Source organism: Pseudoliparis swirei, chromosome 2 (genome assembly GCF_029220125.1).
Source record: "Pseudoliparis swirei isolate HS2019 ecotype Mariana Trench chromosome 2, NWPU_hadal_v1, whole genome shotgun sequence".
Taxonomy (NCBI): domain Eukaryota; kingdom Metazoa; phylum Chordata; class Actinopteri; order Perciformes; family Liparidae; genus Pseudoliparis; species Pseudoliparis swirei.
The window spans coordinates 25,195,063-25,213,395 of record NC_079389.1 but is presented as its reverse complement, the minus strand read 5'-3'; the positions used below and the strand labels follow the sequence as shown (position 1 = coordinate 25,213,395).

The 18,333-nt window shown below is 50.0% G+C and overlaps 1 protein-coding gene across 1 annotated transcript in view; it reads left to right on the top strand.

The window, feature by feature from the left end:
- neb (nebulin) overlaps positions 1-18,333 on the top strand; it is a 100,569-nt gene that overhangs the window by 30,248 nt on the left and 51,988 nt on the right. Inside the window, exons 57-59 of the mRNA XM_056436522.1 lie at positions 6,088-6,192; positions 6,258-6,362; positions 13,521-13,625. Of these exons, the coding sequence (XP_056292497.1) occupies positions 6,088-6,192; positions 6,258-6,362; positions 13,521-13,625 (315 nt within the window). The remainder of the gene's footprint in view (positions 1-6,087; positions 6,193-6,257; positions 6,363-13,520; positions 13,626-18,333) is intronic.

Genomic DNA, 18,333 nt, shown 5'->3' with positions numbered 1-18,333 from the left:
AGAGGAGAGGAGCTCAGTGTATCCTAAGCGTCCATAAGGAGAGAGGAGAGAGGAGCTCAGTGTATCCTAAGCGTCCATAAGGAGAGAGGAGAGAGGAGCTCAGTGTATCCTAAACGTCCATAAGGAGAGAGGAGAGAGGAGCTCAGTGTATCCTAAGCGTCCATAAGGAGAGAGAGGAGAGGAGCTCAGTGTATCCTAAGCGTCCATAAGGAGAGAGAGAGAGGAGCTCAGTGTATCCTAAGCGTCCATAAGGAGAGAGGAGAGGAGAGAGGAGCTCAGTGTATCCTAAGCGTCCATAAGGAGAGAGGAGAGAGGAGCTCAGTGTATCCTAAGCGTCCATAAGGAGAGAGGAGAGAGAGGAGCTCAGTGTATCCTAAGCGTCCATAAGGAGAGAGGAGGAGAGAGGAGCTCAGTGTATCCTAAGCGTCCATAAGGAGAGAGGAGAGGAGCTCAGTGTATCCTAAACGTCCATAAGGAGAGAGGAGAGGAGAGAGGAGCTCAGTGTATCCTAAGCGTCCATAAGGAGAGGAGGAGAGGAGCTCAGTGTATCCTAAGCATCCATAAGGAGAGAGAAGAGAGGAGCTCAGTGTATCCTAAGCGTCCATAAGGAGAGAGGAGAGAGGAGCTCAGTGTATCCTAAGCATCCATAAGGATAGAGGAGAGAGAAGCTCAGTGTATCCTAAGCATCCATAAGGAGAGAGGAGAGGAGCTCAGTGTATCCTAAGCGTCCATAAGGAGAGAGAGGAGAGAGGAGCTCAGTGTATCCTAAGCGTCCATAAGGAGAGAGGAGAGAGGAGCTCAGTGTATCCTAAGCGTCCATAAGGAGAGAGGAGAGAGGAGCTCAGTGTATCCTAAGCGTCCATAAGGAGAGAGGAGAGAGGAGCTCAGTGTATCCTAAGCGTCCATAAGGAGAGAGGAGAGAGAGGAGCTCAGTGTATCCTAAGCGTCCATAAGGAGAGAGGAGAGGAGCTCAGTGTATCCTAAACGTCCATAAGGAGAGAGGAGAGAGGAGCTCAGTGTATCCTAAGCGTCCATAAGGAGAGAGGAGGAGAGAGGAGCTCAGTGTATCCTAAGCGTCCATAAGGAGAGAGGAGAGAGGAGCTCAGTGTATCCTAAGCGTCCATAAGGAGAGAGGAGAGAGGAGCTCAGTGTATCCTAAGCATCCATAAGGAGAGAGAAGAGGAGAGCTCAGTGTATCCTAAGCATCCATAAGGAGAGAGGAGAGAGGAGCTCAGTGTATCCTAAGCATCCATAAGGAGAGAGGAGAGAGGAGCTCAGTGTATCCTAAACATCCATAAGGAGAGAGGAGAGGAGAGCTCAGTGTATCCTAAGCATCCATAAGGAGAGAGGAGAGAGGAGCTCAGTGTATCCTAAGCATCCATAAGGAGAGAGGAGAGGAGAGGAGCTCAGTGTATCCTAAGCGTCCATAAGGAGAGAGGAGAGAGGAGCTCAGTGTATCCTAAGCATCCATAAGGAGAGAGGAGAGGAGAGAGGAGCTCAGTGTATCCTAAACGTCCATAAGGAGAGAGGAGAGAGGAGCTCAGTGTATCCTAAGCGTCCATAAGGAGAGAGAGAGGAGAGAGGAGCTCAGTGTATCCTAAACGTCCATAAGGAGAGAGAGAGGAGAGAGGAGCTCAGTGTATCCTAAGCGTCCATAAGGAGAGAGGAGAGAGGAGCTCAGTGTATCCTAAGCGTCCATAAGGAGAGAGGAGAGAGGAGCTCAGTGTATCCTAAGCGTCCATAAGGAGAGAGGAGAGGAGAGAGGAGCTCAGTGTATCCTAAACGTCCATAAGGAGAGAGGAGAGGAGCTCAGTGTATCCTAAACGTCCATAAGGAGAGAGGAGAGGAGCTCAGTGTCTCCTAAACGTCCATAAGGAGAGAGGAGAGAGGAGCTCAGTGTATCCTAAGCGTCCATAAGGAGAGAGGAGAGGAGAGGAGCTCAGTGTATCCTAAACGTCCATAAGGAGAGAGGAGAGAGGAGCTCAGTGTATCCTAAACGTCCTTAAGGAGAGAGGAGAGAGGAGCTCAGTGTATCCTAAACGTGCTTAAGGAGAGAGGAGAGAGGAACTCAGTGTCTCCTAAGCGTCCATAAGGAGAGAGGAGAGGAGAGAGAGGAGCTCAGTGTCTCCTAACGTCCCCCTCAGCCTCTCAGCCTATAGCAGCATCTCCAAGTCCAGACCTAACTATAAGTACAATGAAACCTCAGCCCTGTGTGTACTTCCTGTGATGTGAAGACCCCCAAGCTACAGAGATCCATTAAGACCCCCAAGCTACAGAGATCCATTAAGACCCCCAAGCTACAGAGATCCATTAAGACCCCCAAGCTACAAAGATCCATTAAGACCACCAAGCTACAAAGATCCATTAAGACCCCAAGCTACAGAGATCCATTAAGACCCCCAAGCTACAAAGATCCATTAAGACCACCAAGCTACAAAGATCCATTAAGACCACCAAGCTACAGAGATCCATTAAGACCCCCAAGCTACAAAGATCCATTAAGACCACCAAGCTACATAGATCCATTTAGACCCCCAAGCTACATAGATCCATTAAGACCACCAAGCTACAGAGATCCATTAAGACCCCCAAGCTACAGAGATCCATTAAGACCCCCAAGCTACAAAGATCCATCAAGACCACCAAGCTACAAAGATCCATCAAGACCACCAAGCTACAGAGATCCATTAAGACCCCCAAGCTACAAAGATCCATCAAGACCACCAAGCTACAGAGATCCATTAAGACCACCAAGCTACAAAGATCCATTAAGACCACCAAGCTACAAAGATCCATTAAGACCCCCAAGCTACAAAGATCCATTAAGACCCCCAAGCTACAAAGATCCATCAAGACCACCAAGCTACAGAGATCCATCAAGACCCCCAAGCTACAAAGATCCATCAAGACCACCAAGCTACAGAGATCCATTAAGACCCCCAAGCTACAGAGATCCATTAAGACCCCCAAGCTACAAAGATCCATTAAGACCACCAAGCTACAAAGATCCATTAAGACCCCCAAGCTACAAAGATCCATTAAGACCACCAAGCTACAAAGATCCATTAAGACCACCAAGCTACAGAGATCCATTAAGACTCCCAAGCTACAACGATCCATTAAGACCACCAAGCTACATAGATCCATTTAGACCCCCAAGCTACATAGATCCATTAAGACCACCAAGCTACAAAGATCCATTAAGACCACCAAGCTACAGAGATCCATTAAGACCCCCAAGCTACAAAGATCCATTAAGACCTCCAAGCTACAGAGATCCATTAAGACCCCCAAGCTACAAAGATCCATTAAGACCACCAAGCTACAGAGATCCATTAAGACCCCCAAGCTACAAAGATCCATTAAGACCCCCAAGCTACAAAGATCCATTAAGACCACCAAGCTACAGAGATCCATTTAGACCCCCAAGCTACATAGATCCATTAAGACCACCAAGCTACAGAGATCCATTAAGACCCCCAAGCTACAGAGATCCATTAAGACCCCCAAGCTACAAAGATCCATCAAGACCACCAAGCTACAAAGATCCATCAAGACCACCAAGCTACAGAGATCCATTAAGACCCCCAAGCTACAAAGATCCATCAAGACCACCAAGCTACAGAGATCCATTAAGACCACCAAGCTACAAAGATCCATTAAGACCACCAAGCTACAAAGATCCATTAAGACCACCAAGCTACAAAGATCCATTAAGACCCCCAAGCTACAAAGATCCATTAAGACCCCCAAGCTACAAAGATCCATCAAGACCACCAAGCTACAGAGATCCATTAAGACCCCCAAGCTACAAAGATCCATCAAGACCACCAAGCTACAGAGATCCATTAAGACCCCCAAGCTACAGAGATCCATTAAGACCACCAAGCTACAAAGATCCATTAAGACCCCCAAGCTACAAAGATCCATTAAGACCACCAAGCTACAAAGATCCATTAAGACCACCAAGCTACAGAGATCCATTAAGACTCCCAAGCTACAACGATCCATTAAGACCACCAAGCTACATAGATCCATTTAGACCCCCAAGCTACATAGATCCATTAAGACCACCAAGCTACAAAGATCCATTAAGACCACCAAGCTACAGAGATCCATTAAGACCCCCAAGCTACAAAGATCCATTAAGACCTCCAAGCTACAGAGATCCATTAAGACCCCCAAGCTACAAAGATCCATTAAGACCACCAAGCTACAGAGATCCATTAAGACCCCCAAGCTACAAAGATCCATTAAGACCCCCAAGCTACAAAGATCCATTAAGACCACCAAGCTACAGAGATCCATTAAGACCCCCAAGCTACAAAGATCCATTAAGACCCCCAAGCTACAAAGATCCATTAAGACCCCCAAGCTACAAAGATCCATCAAGACCACCAAGCTACAAAGATCCATCAAGACCACCAAGCTACAGAGATCCATTAAGACCCCCAAGCTACAAAGATCCATCAAGACCACCAAGCTACAGAGATCCATTAAGACCACCAAGCTAGAAAGATCCATTAAGACCACCAAGCTACAAAGATCCATTAAGACCCCCAAGCTACAAAGATCCATTAAGACCCCCAAGCTACAAAGATCCATCAAGACCACCAAGCCACAGAGATCCATCAAGACCCCCAAGCTACAGAGATCCATTAAGACCACCAAGCTACAGAGATCCATTAAGACCACCAAGCTACAGAGATCCATTAAGACCCCCAAGCTACAGAGATCCATTAAGACCACCAAGCTACAAAGATCCATTAAGACGCCCAAGCTACAAAGATCCATTAAGACCACCAAGCTACAGAGATCCATTAAGACCACCAAGCTACAAAGATCCATTAAGACCCCCAAGCTACAAAGATCCATTAAGACCACCAAGCTACAGAGATCCATTAAGACCACCAAACTACAAAGATCCATTAAGACCCCCAAGCTACAAAGATCCATTAAGACCCCCAAGCTACAAAGATCCTTTAAGACCACAAAGCTACAGAGATCCATTAAGACCACCAAGCTACAGAGATCCATTAAGACCACCAAGCTACAGAGATCCATTAAGACCCCCAAGCTACAAAGATCCCTGAAAGATGAAGACCATCTTCATGTAGATCCACCAACTCATGATGCACACATCAGACAGGGGTTCCCAAACTTTTTAGACCACGCACCCCCTTTTACATCCCGACCGGGTTCACGCACCCCCAATCCCCCACACCGTTAAAAAAAAAAAAAACGCAATAGAATGCAAGAGTTGTTGACGGGTTGGAAAGTGACTTTTTCTTTGCTCGGTCGATGCGGATCAAGGCCGAGCTCTGGCGACCACGATCGACGTATTGAGCACCCCTGCATTCAAACATTAAATAGCCGAGAGTTTTTTTCAGCGTAATAAATACGATGTGTGGCGGGAGTGCGTGAGTTAAGACCGAAATGACACTTGAGAGCCCTGAGAATGTTTAATATTAATTATTACACCATTAGACCACCATTACATTTTTCCTCTCGCGCACCCCCGAGAGGCAGCTCGCGCACCCCCAGGCAGCTCGCGCACCACACTTTGGGAATCCCTGCTTTAGAGAACACCTGCAGAGCCAGAGAGCCGTAATAAGAGCCGTCATAAGAGCCGTCATATATACACACGATATGTGTGTATATGTATTTATACTAGGGCTGTCAATCGATTAAAAAAAATTAACTAATTAATCGCACATTTTGAAATTGCGATTAATTAATCGCGATTAAAAGTTTGTTCCTTCTTTTTAAAGACCAAACTTCACACAGAGCTGTGTTTTCAAAGAGGCTCCTACCTATAAAGTGCCAGCGCGAGAGGCAGCGCGCACCACACTTTGGGAATCCCTGGACTATAGAGATATTGACCTCGCCATGACACCTTTATATGCAGGTGTCATTGGGAGGTTCATCCAGAAGAAGTCCTGGTTAGACATGTGGTTCTGTGGTTCTCTGGTTCTCTGGTTCTGTGGTTCTGTGGTTCTCTGGTTCTGTGGTTCTCTGGTTCTGTGGTTCTGTGGTTCTCTGGTTCCTCCAGAGCAGTGATGTCATCTCTCTTCTGCTCGTCTGCAGCTCATCTACAAAGCCGAGAGCAAGGAGATCATGGCGAAGGTCTCCACCACCGTGGACTCAGTGGACATCGTGAGGGCCAAATGGGCCCAGCAGCTGACCAACATCGTAGGTCCAGACCCCCCCCCATGGTTCTCTGGTTCTCCTGGTCTCACCTTCTCTCTCCTCTACAGTTCCAGTACACCAACGTGGCCAGCAGGGAGAGGAGTCACTTCACTCAGGAAATAGAAACTCCAAACATGGACCATGCCAGGAGGATGAAGGTGGTCTGCAGCGACGTGAGTCTTCTGGTTCCCCCTGGTTCCTCCTGGTTCCTCTTGATTCTCCTGGTTCCTCTTGGTTCCTCTTGGTTCCTCCTGGGTCCTCCTGGTTCCTCTTGGGTCCTCCTGGTTCCTCCTGGTTCCTCTTGGTTCCTCCTGGTTCCCCCTGGTTCCTCCTGGTTCCTCCTGGTTCCTCTTGGTTCCTCTTGGTTCATCTTGGTTCCTCCTGGTTCCCCCTGGTTCCTCTTGGTTCCTCCTGGTTCCTCTTGGTTCCTCCTGGTTCCCCCTGGTTCCTCCTGGTTCCTCTTGGTTCCTACTGGTTCCCCCTGGTTCCTCCTGGTTCCTCTTGGTTCCCCCTGGTTCCTCTTGGATCCTCCTGGTTCCTCTTGGTTCCTCCTGGTTCCTCCTGGTTCCTCTTGGTTCCTCTTGGTTCCTCCTGGGTCCTCCTGGTTCCACTTGGTTCCTCTTGGGTCCTCCTGGTTCCTCCTGGTTCCTCTTGGTTCCTCCTGGTTCCCCCTGGTTCCTCCTGGTTCCTCTTGGTTCCTCCTGGTTCCCCCTGGTTCCTCTTGGTTCCTCCTGGTTCCCCCTGGTTCCTCCTGGTTCCTCTTGGTTCCTCCTGGTTCCCCCTGGTTCCTCTTGGTTCCTCCTGGTTCCTCTTGGTTCCCCCTGGTTCCTCCTGGTTCCTCTTGGATCCTCCTGGTTCCTCTTGGTTCCACCTGGTTCCTCTTGGTTCCCCCTGGTTCCTCCTGGTTCCTCTTGGTTCCTCCTGGTTCCCCCTGGTTCCTCTTGGTTCCTCCTGGTTCCTCTTGGTTCCCCCTGGTTCCTCCTGGTTCCTCTTGGATCCTCCTGGTTCCTCTTGGTTCCTCCTGGTTCCTCTTGGTTCCTCCTGGTTCCTCTTGGTTCCTCTTGGTTCCTCCTGGGTCCTCCTGGGTCCTCCTGGTTCCACTTGGTTCCTCTTGGGTCCTCCTGGTTCCTCCTGGTTCCTCTTGGTTCCTCCTGGTTCCCCATGGTTCCTCCTGGTTCCTCTTGGTTCCTCCTGGTTCCCCCTGGTTCCTCTTGGTTCCTCCTGGTTCCTCTTGGTTCCCCCTGGTTCCTCCTGGTTCCTCCTGGTTCCCCCTGGTTCCTCTTGGTTCCTCCTGGTTCCTCTTGGTTCCCCCTGGTTCCTCCTGGTTCCTCCTGGTTCCTCTTGGATCCTCCTGGTTCCTCTTGGTTCCACCTGGTTCCTCTTGGTTCCCCCTGGTTCCTCCTGGTTCCACCTGGTTCCTCTTGGTTCCTCCTGGTTCCTCTTGGTTCCTCCTGGTTCCTCTTGGTTCCCCCTGGTTCCTCCTGGTTCCTCTTGGATCCTCCTGGTTCCTCTTGGTTCCACCTGGTTCCTCTTGGTTCCCCCTGGTTCCTCCTGGTTCCTCTTGGTTCCTCCTGGTTCCTCTTGGTTCCTCTTGGTTCCTCCTGGTTCCTCTTGGTTCCTCCTGGTTCCTCTTGGTTCCTCCTGGTTCCTCCTGGTTCCTCTTGGTTCCTCCTGGTTCCTCTTGGTTCCTCTTGGTTCCTCCTGGTTCCTCTTGGTTCCTCCTGGTTCCTCTTTGTTCCTCCTGGTTCCTCTTTGTTCCTCCTGGTTCCTCTTGGTTCCTCCTGGTTCCTCTTGGTTCCTCCTGGTTCCTCCTGGTTCCTCCTGGTTCTTGGTTCCTCCTGGTTCCTCTTGGTCCTCCTGGTTCCTCTGGTTCCTCTTGGTTCCTCCTGGTTCCACTTGGTTCATCTTGGTTCCTCCTGGTTCCTCTTGGTTCCTCCTGGTTTCCTCTTGGTTCCTCCTGGTTCCTCTTGGTTCCTCTTGGTTCCTCCTGGTTCCTCTGGTTCCTCCTGGTTCCTCTTGGTTCCTCCTGGTTCCTCCTGGTTCCTCTTGGTTCCCTGGTTCCTCCTGGTTCCTCCTGGTTCCTCTTGGTTTCCCCTTTCCTCTGGTTCCTCGGTTCCTCCTGGTTCCTCTTGGTTCCTCCTGGTTCCTCTTTTCCTCCTGGTTCCTCTTGGTCCTCTGGTTCCTCCTGGTTCCTCTTGGTTCCCCTGGTTCCTCCTGGTTCCTCTTGGTTCCCCCTGGTTCCTCCTGGTTCCTCTTGGTTCCTCCTGGTTCCTCTTGGTTCCTCCTGGTTCCTCTTGGTTCCTCCTGGTTCCTCCTGGTTCCTCTTGGTTCCTCCTGGTTCCTCCTGATTCCTCTTGGTTCCTCTTGGTTCCTCTGGTTCCTCCTGGTTCCTCTTGGTTCCCTCCTGGTTCCTCCTGGTTCCTCTTGGTTCCTCCTGGTTCTCTTGGTTTCCTCTTGTTTCCTCCTGGTTCCTCTTGGTTCCTCCTGGTTCCTCTTGGTTCCTCTGGTTCCTCCTTTCCTCCTGGTTCCTCCTGGTTCCTCTTGTTCCTCCTGGTTCCTCCTGGTTCCTCTTGGATCCTCCTGGTTGGTTTCCTCTTGGTTCCTCTTGGTTCCTCCTGGTTCCTCTTGGTTCCTCCTGGTTCACCCTGGTTCCCCCTGGTTCCTCTTGGTTCCTCTTGGTTCCTCCTGGTTCCTCTTGGTTCCTCTTGGTTCCTCCTGGTTCCTCTTGGTTCCCCCTGGTTCCTCCTGGTTCCCCCTGGTTCCCCCTGGTTCCTCCTGGTTCCTCTTGGTTCCTCCTGGTTCCTCTTGGTTCCTCCTGGTTCCTCTTGGTTCCTCTTGAGTCCTCTTGGTTCCTCCTGGTTCCTCTTGGTTCCTCCTGGTTCCTCCTGGTTCCTCCTGGTTCCTCTTGGTTCCTCCTGGTTCCTCTTGGTTCCTCCTGGTTCCCCTGGTTCCCCCTGGTTCCTCTTGGTTCCTCCTGGTTCACCCTGGTTCCCACTGGTTCCTCTTGGTTCCTCCTGGTTCCTCCTGGTTCCTCTTGGTTCCCCCTGGTTCCTCCTGGTTCCCCCTGGTTCCTCCTGGTTCCTCCTGGTTCCTCCTGATTCCTCTTGGTTCCTCTTGTTTCCCCCTGGTTCCTCCTGATTCCTCTTGGTTCCCCCTGGTTCCTCTTGGTTCCTCCTGGTTCCTCCTAGTTTCTCTTGGTTCCCCCTGGTTCCTCCTGGTTCCTCTTGGTTCCTCCTGGTTCCTCTTGGTTCCCCCTGGTTCCCCCTGGTTCCTCCTGGTTCCTCTGGTTCCTCCTGGTTCCTCTTGGTTCCTCCTGGTTCCTCTTGGTTCCTCCTGGTTCCTCTTGGTTCCTCCTGGTTCACCCTGGTTCCCACTGGTTCCTCTTGGTTCCTCCTGGTTCCTCTTGGTTCCTCCTGGTTCCTCTTGGTTCCTCTTGGTTCCTCCTGGTTCCTCCTGGTTCCTCTTGGTTCCTCCTGGTTCCTCCTGGTTCCTCTTGGTTCCTCTTGGTTCCCCCTGGTTCCTCCTGGTTCCTCTTGGTTCCTCCTGGTTCCTCCTGGTTCCTCCTGGTTCCTCTTGGTTCCTCCTGGTTCCTCTTGAGTCCTTCTGGTTCCTCCTGGTTCCCCCTGGTTCCTCTTGGTTCCTCTTGGTTCCTCCTGGTTCCTCTTGGTTCCCCCTGGTTCCTCTCCCTTGGTCCTCTTGGCTCCTCCTGGATCCTCTTGGTGCCTCCTGGTTGCTCCTGGTTGCTCCTGGTTCCTCCTGGGTCCTCTTGGTCTCTTGGTTCCTCTTGGTTCCTCCTGGTTCCTCTTGGTTCCCCCTTGTTCCTCTTGGTTCCTCCTGGTTCCTCTTGAGTCCTCTTGGTTCCTCCTGGTTCCTCTTGGTTCCTCCTGGTTCCTCCTGGTTCCTCTTGGTTCCTCCTGGTTCCTCTTGGTTCCTCTTGGTTCCTCCTGGTTCCTCTTGGTTCCTCTTGGTTCCTCTTGGTTCCTCCTGGTTCCTCTTGGTTCCTCCTGGTTCCTCCTGATTCCTCTTGGTTCCCCCTGGTTCCTCCTGGTTCCTCTTGGTTCCTCTTGGTTCCCCCTGGTTCCTCCTCGTTCCTCCTGGTTCCTCTTGGTTCCTCCTGGTTCCTCCTGGTTCCTCTTGGTTCCTCCTGGTTCCTCTTGGTTCCTCCTGGTTCCTCTTGGTTCCCCCTGGTTCCTCCTGGTTCCTCTTGGTTCCTCCTGGTTCCTCTTGGTTCCTCCTGGTTCCCCCTGGTTCCTCCTGGTTCCTCTTGGTTCCTCCTGGTTCCTCTTGGTTCCTCCTGGTTCCTCTTGGTTCCTCCTGGTTCCTCTTGGTTCCTCCTGGTTCCTCTTGGTTCCTCCTGGTTCCTCTTGGTTCCTCCTGGTTCCTCTTGAGTCCTCTTGGTTCCTCCTGGTTCCTCTTGGGTCCTCTTGGTTCCTCCTGGTTCCTCTTGGTTCCTCTTGGTTCCTCCTGGTTCCTCTTGGTTCCTCCTGGTTCCTCTTGGTTCCTCCTGGTTCCTCTTGGTTCCTCCTGGTTCCTCCTGGTTCCTCTTGGTTCCTCCTGGTTCCTCTTGGTTCCTCCTGGTTCCTCTTGGTTCCTCTTGGTTCCTCTTGGTTCCTCCTGGTTCCTCCTGGTTCCTCTTGGTTCCTCCTGGTTCCTCCTGGTTCCTCTTGGTTCCTCCTGGTTCCTCTTGGTTCCTCTTGGGTCCTCTTGGTTCCTCCTGGTTCCTCTTGGTTCCTCCTGGTTCCTCTTGGTTCCTCCTGGTTCCTCCTAGTTTCTCTTGGTTCCCCCTGGTTCCTCCTGGTTCCTCTTGGTTCCTCTTGGTTCCTCTTGGTTCCTCCTGGTTCCTCCTGGTTCCTCTTGGTTCCTCTTGGTTCCCCCTGGTTCCTCCTGGTTCCTCTTGGTTCCTCCTGGTTCCTCTTGGTTCCTCCTGGTTCCTCTTGAGTCCTTCTGGTTCCTCCTGGTTCCTCTTGGTTCCTCCTGGTTCCTCTTGGGTCCTCCTGGTTCCTCTTGGTTCCTCCTGGTTCCTCTTGGTTCCTCCTGGTTCCTATTGGTTCCCCCTGGTTCCTCCATGTTCCTCTTGGTTCCTCCTGGTTCCTCCTAGTTCCTCTTGGTTCCTCTTGGTTCCCCCTGGTTCCTCCTGGTTCCTCTTGGTTCCCCCTGGTTGCTCCTGGTTCCTCTTGGTTCCTCCTGGTTCCTCTTGGTTCCTCCTGGTTCCTCCTGGTTCCTCTTGGTTCCTCCTGGTTCCTCTTGGGTCCTCTTGGTTCCTCCTGGTTCCTCCTGGTTCCTCTTGGTTCCTCCTGGTTCCTCTTGGTTCCTCTTGAGTCCTCTTGGTTCCTCCTGGTTCCTCTTGGGTCCTCTTGGTTCCTCTTGGTTCCTCCTGGTTCCTCTTGGTTCCTCCTGGTTCCTCTTGAGTCCTCTTGGTTCCTCCTGGTTCCTCTTGGTTCCTCTTGGTTCCTCCTGGTTCCTCTTGAGTCCTCTTGGTTCCTCCTGGTTCCTCTTGGTTCCTCCTGGTTCCTCTTGAGTCCTCTTGGTTCCTCTTGGTTCCTCCTGGTTCCTCTTGGTTCCTCTTGGTTCCTCTTGGTTCCTCCTGGTTCCTCTTGGTTCCTCCTGGTTCCTCTTGAGTCCTCTTGGTTCCTCCTGGTTCCTCTTGGGTACTCATGGTTCCTCTTGGTTCCTCCTGGTTCCTCCTGGTTCCTCTTGGTTCCTCTTGGTTCCTCCTGGTTCCTCCTGGTTCCTCCTGGTTCCTCTTGGTTCCTCCTGGTTCCGCTTGAGTCATCTTGGTTCCTCCTGGTTCCTCTTGGTTCCTCCTGGTTCCTCTTGGGTCCTCCTGGTTCCTCTTGGGTCCTCTTGGTTCCACTTGGTTGCTCCTTGTTCCTCTTGAGTCCTCTTGGTTCCTCCTGGTTCCTCTTGGTTCCTCCTGGTTCCTCTTGGATCCTCTTGGTTCCTCCTGGTTCCTCTTGGTTCCTCTTGGTTCCTCCTGGTTCCCCCTGGTTCCTCTTGGTTCCTCCTGGTTCCTCTTGGGTCCTCCTGGTTCCTCTTGGTTCCTCCTGGTTCCGCTTGAGTCATCTTGGTTCCTCCTGGTTCCTCCTGGTTCACCCTGGTTCCTCTTGGTTCCTCCTAGTTCCTCTTGGTTCCTCTTGGTTCCCCCTGGTTCCCCCTGGTTCCTCCTGGTTCCTATTGGTTCCTCCTGGTTCCTCTTGGGTCCTCTTGAGTCATCTTGGTTCCCCCTGGTTCCTCTTGGTTCCTCCTGGTTCCTCCTGGTTCACCCTGGTTCCCCCTGGTTCCTCTTGGTTCCTCCTGGTTCCTCTTGGGTCCTCCTGGTTCCTCTTGGTTCCGCTTGAGTCATCTTGGTTCCTCCTGGTTCCTCTTGGTTCCTCCTGATTCCTCTTGGTTCCTCTTGTTTCCCCCTGGTTCCTCCTGGTTCCTCTTGGTTCCCCCTGGTTCCTCCTGGTTCCTCTTGGTTCCTCTTGGTTCCCCCTGGTTCCTCTTGGTTCCTCCTGGTTCCCCCTGGTTCCTCCTGGTTCCTCTTGGTTCCTCCTGGTTCCTCTTGAGTCCTCTTGGTTCCTCCTGGTTCCTCTTGGTTCCTCTTGGTTCCTCCTGGTTCCTCTTGGGTCCTCTTGGTTCCTCCTGGTTCCTCTTGGGTCCTCTTGGTTCCTCCTGGTTCCTCTTGAGTCCTCTTGGTTCCTCCTGGTTCCTCCTGGTTCCTCCTGGTTCCTCTTGGTTCCTCTTGTTTCCCCCTGGTTCCTCCTGATTCCTCTTGGTTCCTCTTGGTTCCTCCTGGTTCCTCTTGGTTCCCCCTGGTTCCTCCTGGTTCCTCTTGGTTCCTCCTGGTTCCTCTTGGTTCCCCCTGGTTCCTCTTGGTTCCTCCTGGTTCCTCTTGAGTCCTCTTGGTTCCTCCTGGTTCCTCCTGGTTCCTCTTGGGTCCTCTTGGTTCCTCCTGGTTCCTCTTGAGTCCTCCTGGTTCCTCTTGTGTCCTCTTGCTTCCTCCTGGTTCATCTTGGTTCCTCCTGGTTCCTCCTGGTTCCTCTTGAGTCCTCTTGGTTCCTCCTGGTTCCTCTTGGGTCCTCCTGGTTCCTCCTGGTTCCTCTTGGGTCCTCTTGGTTCCTCTTGGTTCCTCTTGGTTCCTCCTGGTTTCTCTTGGTTCCTCCTGGTTCCTCTTGGTTCCTCCTGGTTCCTCTTGAGTCCTCTTGGTTCCTCCTGGTTCCTCTTGGTTCCTCTTGGTTCCTCTTGGTTCATCCTGGTTCCTCTTGGTTCCCCCTGGGCTGAAGTCACAGTCCTATGAATGAATGAAGCTCTCCTCTGACGATGTTTCATACTTAACTTTTTCCCCGAAGAACAAATACAAAGACCAGTATGAGAAGATGAAGCACAGGTACACGGCCATCGCTGACACGCCTCTCCTGATCCGGGCCAAGAAGGCCTACCTGCAGTCCAGTGACGTGAGTCCTCCAGCTCTTAGTGACCAGGACACCTGCAGCAGGACACCTGCAACACCTTATAGAGGACACCTGTAACACCTTATAGAGGACACCTGTAACACCTTATAGAGGACACCTGTAACACCTTAGAGGACACCTGTAACACCTTATAGAGGACACCTGTAACACCTTATAGAGGACACCTGTAACACCTTAGAGGACACCTGTAACACCTTATAGAGGACACCTGTAACACCTTATAGAGGACACCTGTAACACCTTATAGAGGACACCTGTAACACCTTATAGAGGACACCTGTAACACCTTATAGAGGACACCTGTAACACCTTATAGAGGACACCTGTAACACCTTAGAGGACACCTGTAACACCTTAGAGGACACCTGTAACACCTTATAGAGGACACCTGTAACACCTTAGAGGACACCTGTAACACCTTATAGAGGACACCTGTAACACCTTAGAGGACACCTGTAACACCTTAGAGGACACCTGTAACACCTTATAGAGGACACCTGTAACACCTTATAGAGGACACCTGTAACACCTTATAGAGGACACCTGTAACACCTTAGAGGACACCTGTAACACCTTATAGAGGACACCTGTAACACCTTATAGAGGACACCTGTAACACTATAGAGGACACCTGTAACACCTTATAGAGGACACCTGTAACACCTTAGAGGACACCTGTAACACCTTATAGAGGACACCTGTAACACCTTATAGAGGACACCTGTAACACCTTATAGAGGACACCTGTAACACCTTATAGAGGACACCTGTAACACCTTATAGAGACACCTGTAACACCTTATAGAGGACACCTGTAACACCTTATAGAGGACACCTGTAACACCTTATAGAGGACACCTGTAACACCTTAGAGGACACCTGTAACACCTTATAGAGGACACCTGTAACACCTTATAGAGGACACCTGTAACACCTTAGAGGACACCTGTAACACCTTAGAGGACACCTGTAACACCTTATAGAGGACACCTGTAACACCTTATAGAGGACACCTGTAACACCTTAGAGGACACCTGTAACACCTTATAGAGGACACCTGTAACACCTTAGAGGACACCTGTAACACCTTATAGAGGACACCTGTAACACCTTATAGAGGACACCTGTAACACCTTAGAGGACACCTGTAACACCTTATAGAGGACACCTGTAACACCTTATAGAGGACACCTGTAACACCTTAGAGGACACCTGTAACACCTTAGAGGACACCTGTAACACCTTAGAGGACACCTGTAACACCTTAGAGGACACCTGTAACACCTTAGAGGACACCTGTAACACCTTATAGAGGACACCTGTAACACCTTATAGAGGACACCTGTAACACCTTATAGAGGACACCTGTAACACCTTAGAGGACACCTGTAACACCTTATAGAGGACACCTGTAACACCTTATAGAGGACACCTGTAACACCTTATAGAGGACACCTGTAACACCTTATAGAGGACACCTGTAACACCTTATAGAGGACACCTGTAACACCTTATAGAGGACACCTGTAACACCTTAGAGGACACCTGTAACACCTTATAGAGGACACCTGTAACACCTTAGAGGACACCTGTAACACCTTATAGAGGACACCTGTAACACCTTATAGAGGACACCTGTAACACCTTATAGAGGACACCTGTAACACCTTATAGAGGACACCTGTAACACCTTATAGAGGACACCTGTAACACCTTATAGAGGACACCTGTAACACCTTAGAGGACACCTGTAACACCTTATAGAGGACACCTGTAACACCTTAGAGGACACCTGTAACACCTTATAGAGACACCTGTAACACCTTATAGAGGACACCTGTAACACCTTATAGAGGACACCTGTAACACCTTAGAGGACACCTGTAACACCTTATAGAGGACACCTGTAACACCTTATAGAGGACACCTGTAACACCTTAGAGGACACCTGTAACACCTTATAGAGGACACCTGTAACACCTTATAGAGGACACCTGTAACACCTTAGAGGACACCTGTAACACCTTATAGAGGACACCTGTAACACCTTATAGAGGACACCTGTAACACCTTATAGAGGACACCTGTAACACCTTAGAGGACACCTGTAACACCTTATAGAGGACACCTGTAACACCTTAGAGGACACCTGTAACACCTTATAGAGGACACCTGTAACACCTTATAGAGGACACCTGTAACACCTTAGAGGACACCTGTAACACCTTATAGAGGACACCTGTAACACCTTATAGAGGACACCTGTAACACCTTAGAGGACACCTGTAACACCTTATAGAGGACACCTGTAACACCTTATAGAGGACACCTGTAACACCTTATAGAGGACACCTGTAACACCTTATAGGACACCTGTAACACCTTATAGAGGACACCTGTAACACCTTATAGAGGACACCTGTAACACCTTATAGAGGACACCTGTAACACCTTATAGAGGACACCTGTAACACCTTATAGAGGACACCTGTAACACCTTAGAGGACACCTGTAACACCTTATAGAGGACACCTGTAACACCTTTAGAGGACACCTGTAACACCTTATAGAGGACACCTGTAACACCTTATAGAGGACACCTGTAACACCTTAGAGGACACCTGTAACACCTTATAGAGGACACCTGTAACACCTTATAGAGGACACCTGTAACACCTTATAGAGGACACCTGTAACACCTTATAGAGGACACCTGTAACACCTTAGAGGACACCTGTAACACCTTATAGAGGACACCTGTAACACCTTATAGAGGACACCTGTAACACCTTATAGAGGACACCTGTAACACCTTAGAGGACACCTGTAACACCTTATAGAGGACACCTGTAACACCTTATAGAGGACACCTGTAACACCTTATAGAGGACACCTGTAACACCTTAGAGGACACCTGTAACACCTTAGAAGACACCTGTAACACCTTATAGAGGACACCTGTAACACCTTATAGAGGACACCTGTAACACCTTAGAGGACACCTGTAACACCTTATAGAGGACACCTGTAACACCTTAGAGGACACCTGTAACACCTTATAGAGGACACCTGTAACACCTTATAGAGGACACCTGTAACACCTTATAGAGGACACCTGTAACACCTTATAGAGGACACCTGTAACACCTTATAGAGGACACCTGTAACACCTTAGAGGACACCTGTAACACCTTATAGAGGACACCTGTAACACCTTATAGAGGACACCTGTAACACCTTAGAGGACACCTGTAACACCTTAGAGGACACCTGTAACACCTTAGAGGACACCTGTAACACCTTATAGAGGACACCTGTAACACCTTAGAGGACACCTGTAACACCTTAGAGGACACCTGTAACACCTTATAGAGGACACCTGTAACACCTTATAGAGGACACCTGTAACACCTTATAGAGGACACCTGTAACACCTTATAGAGGACACCTGTAACACCTTAGAGGACACCTGTAACACCTTATAGAGGACACCTGTAACACCTTATAGAGGACACCTGTAACACCTTAGAGGACACCTGTAACACCTTATAGAGGACACCTGTAACACTTTATAGAAGACACCTGTAACACCTTATAGGACACCTGTAACACCTTATAGAGGACACCTGTAACACCTTATAGAGGACACCTGTAACACCTTATAGAGGACACCTGTAACACCTTATAGAGGACACCTGTAACACCTTATAGAGGACACCTGTAACACCTTAGAGGACACCTGTAACACCTTATAGAGGACACCTGTAACACCTTATAGAGGACACCTGTAACACCTTAGAGGACACCTGTAACACCTTATAGAGGACACCTGTAACACCTTATAGAGGACACCTGTAACACCTTAGAGGACACCTGTAACACCTTATAGAGGACACCTGTAACACCTTATAGAGGACACCTGTAACACCTTAGAGGACACCTGTAACACCTTATAGAGGACACCTTATAGAGGACACCTGTAACACCTTAGAGGACACCTGTAACACCTTATAGAGGACACCTGTAACACCTTATAGAGGACACCTGTAACACCTTATAGAGGACACCTGTAACACCTTAGAGGACACCTGTAACACCTTATAGAGGACACCTGTAACACCTTATAGAGGACACCTGTAACACCTTATAGAGGACACCTGTAACACCTTATAGAGGACACCTGTAACACCTTAGAGGACACCTGTAACACCTTATAGAGGACACCTGTAACACCTTATAGAGGACACCTGTAACACCTTAGAGGACACCTGTAACACCTTATAGAGGACACCTGTAACACCTTATAGAGGACACCTGTAACACCTTAGAGGACACCTGTAACACCTTATAGAGGACACCTGTAACACCTTATAGAGGACACCTGTAACACCTTAGAGGACACCTGTAACACTATAGAGGACACCTGTAACACCTTATAGAGGACACCTGTAACACCTTATAGAGGACACCTGTAACACCTTATAGAGGACACCTGTAACACCTTATAGAGGACACCTGTAACACCTTATAGAGGACACCTGTAACACCTTATAGAGGACACCTGTAACACCTTAGAGGACACCTGTAACACCTTATAGAGGACACCTGTAACACCTTATAGAGGACACCTGTAACACCTTATAGAGGACACCTGTAACACCTTAGAGGACACCTGTAACACCTTATAGAG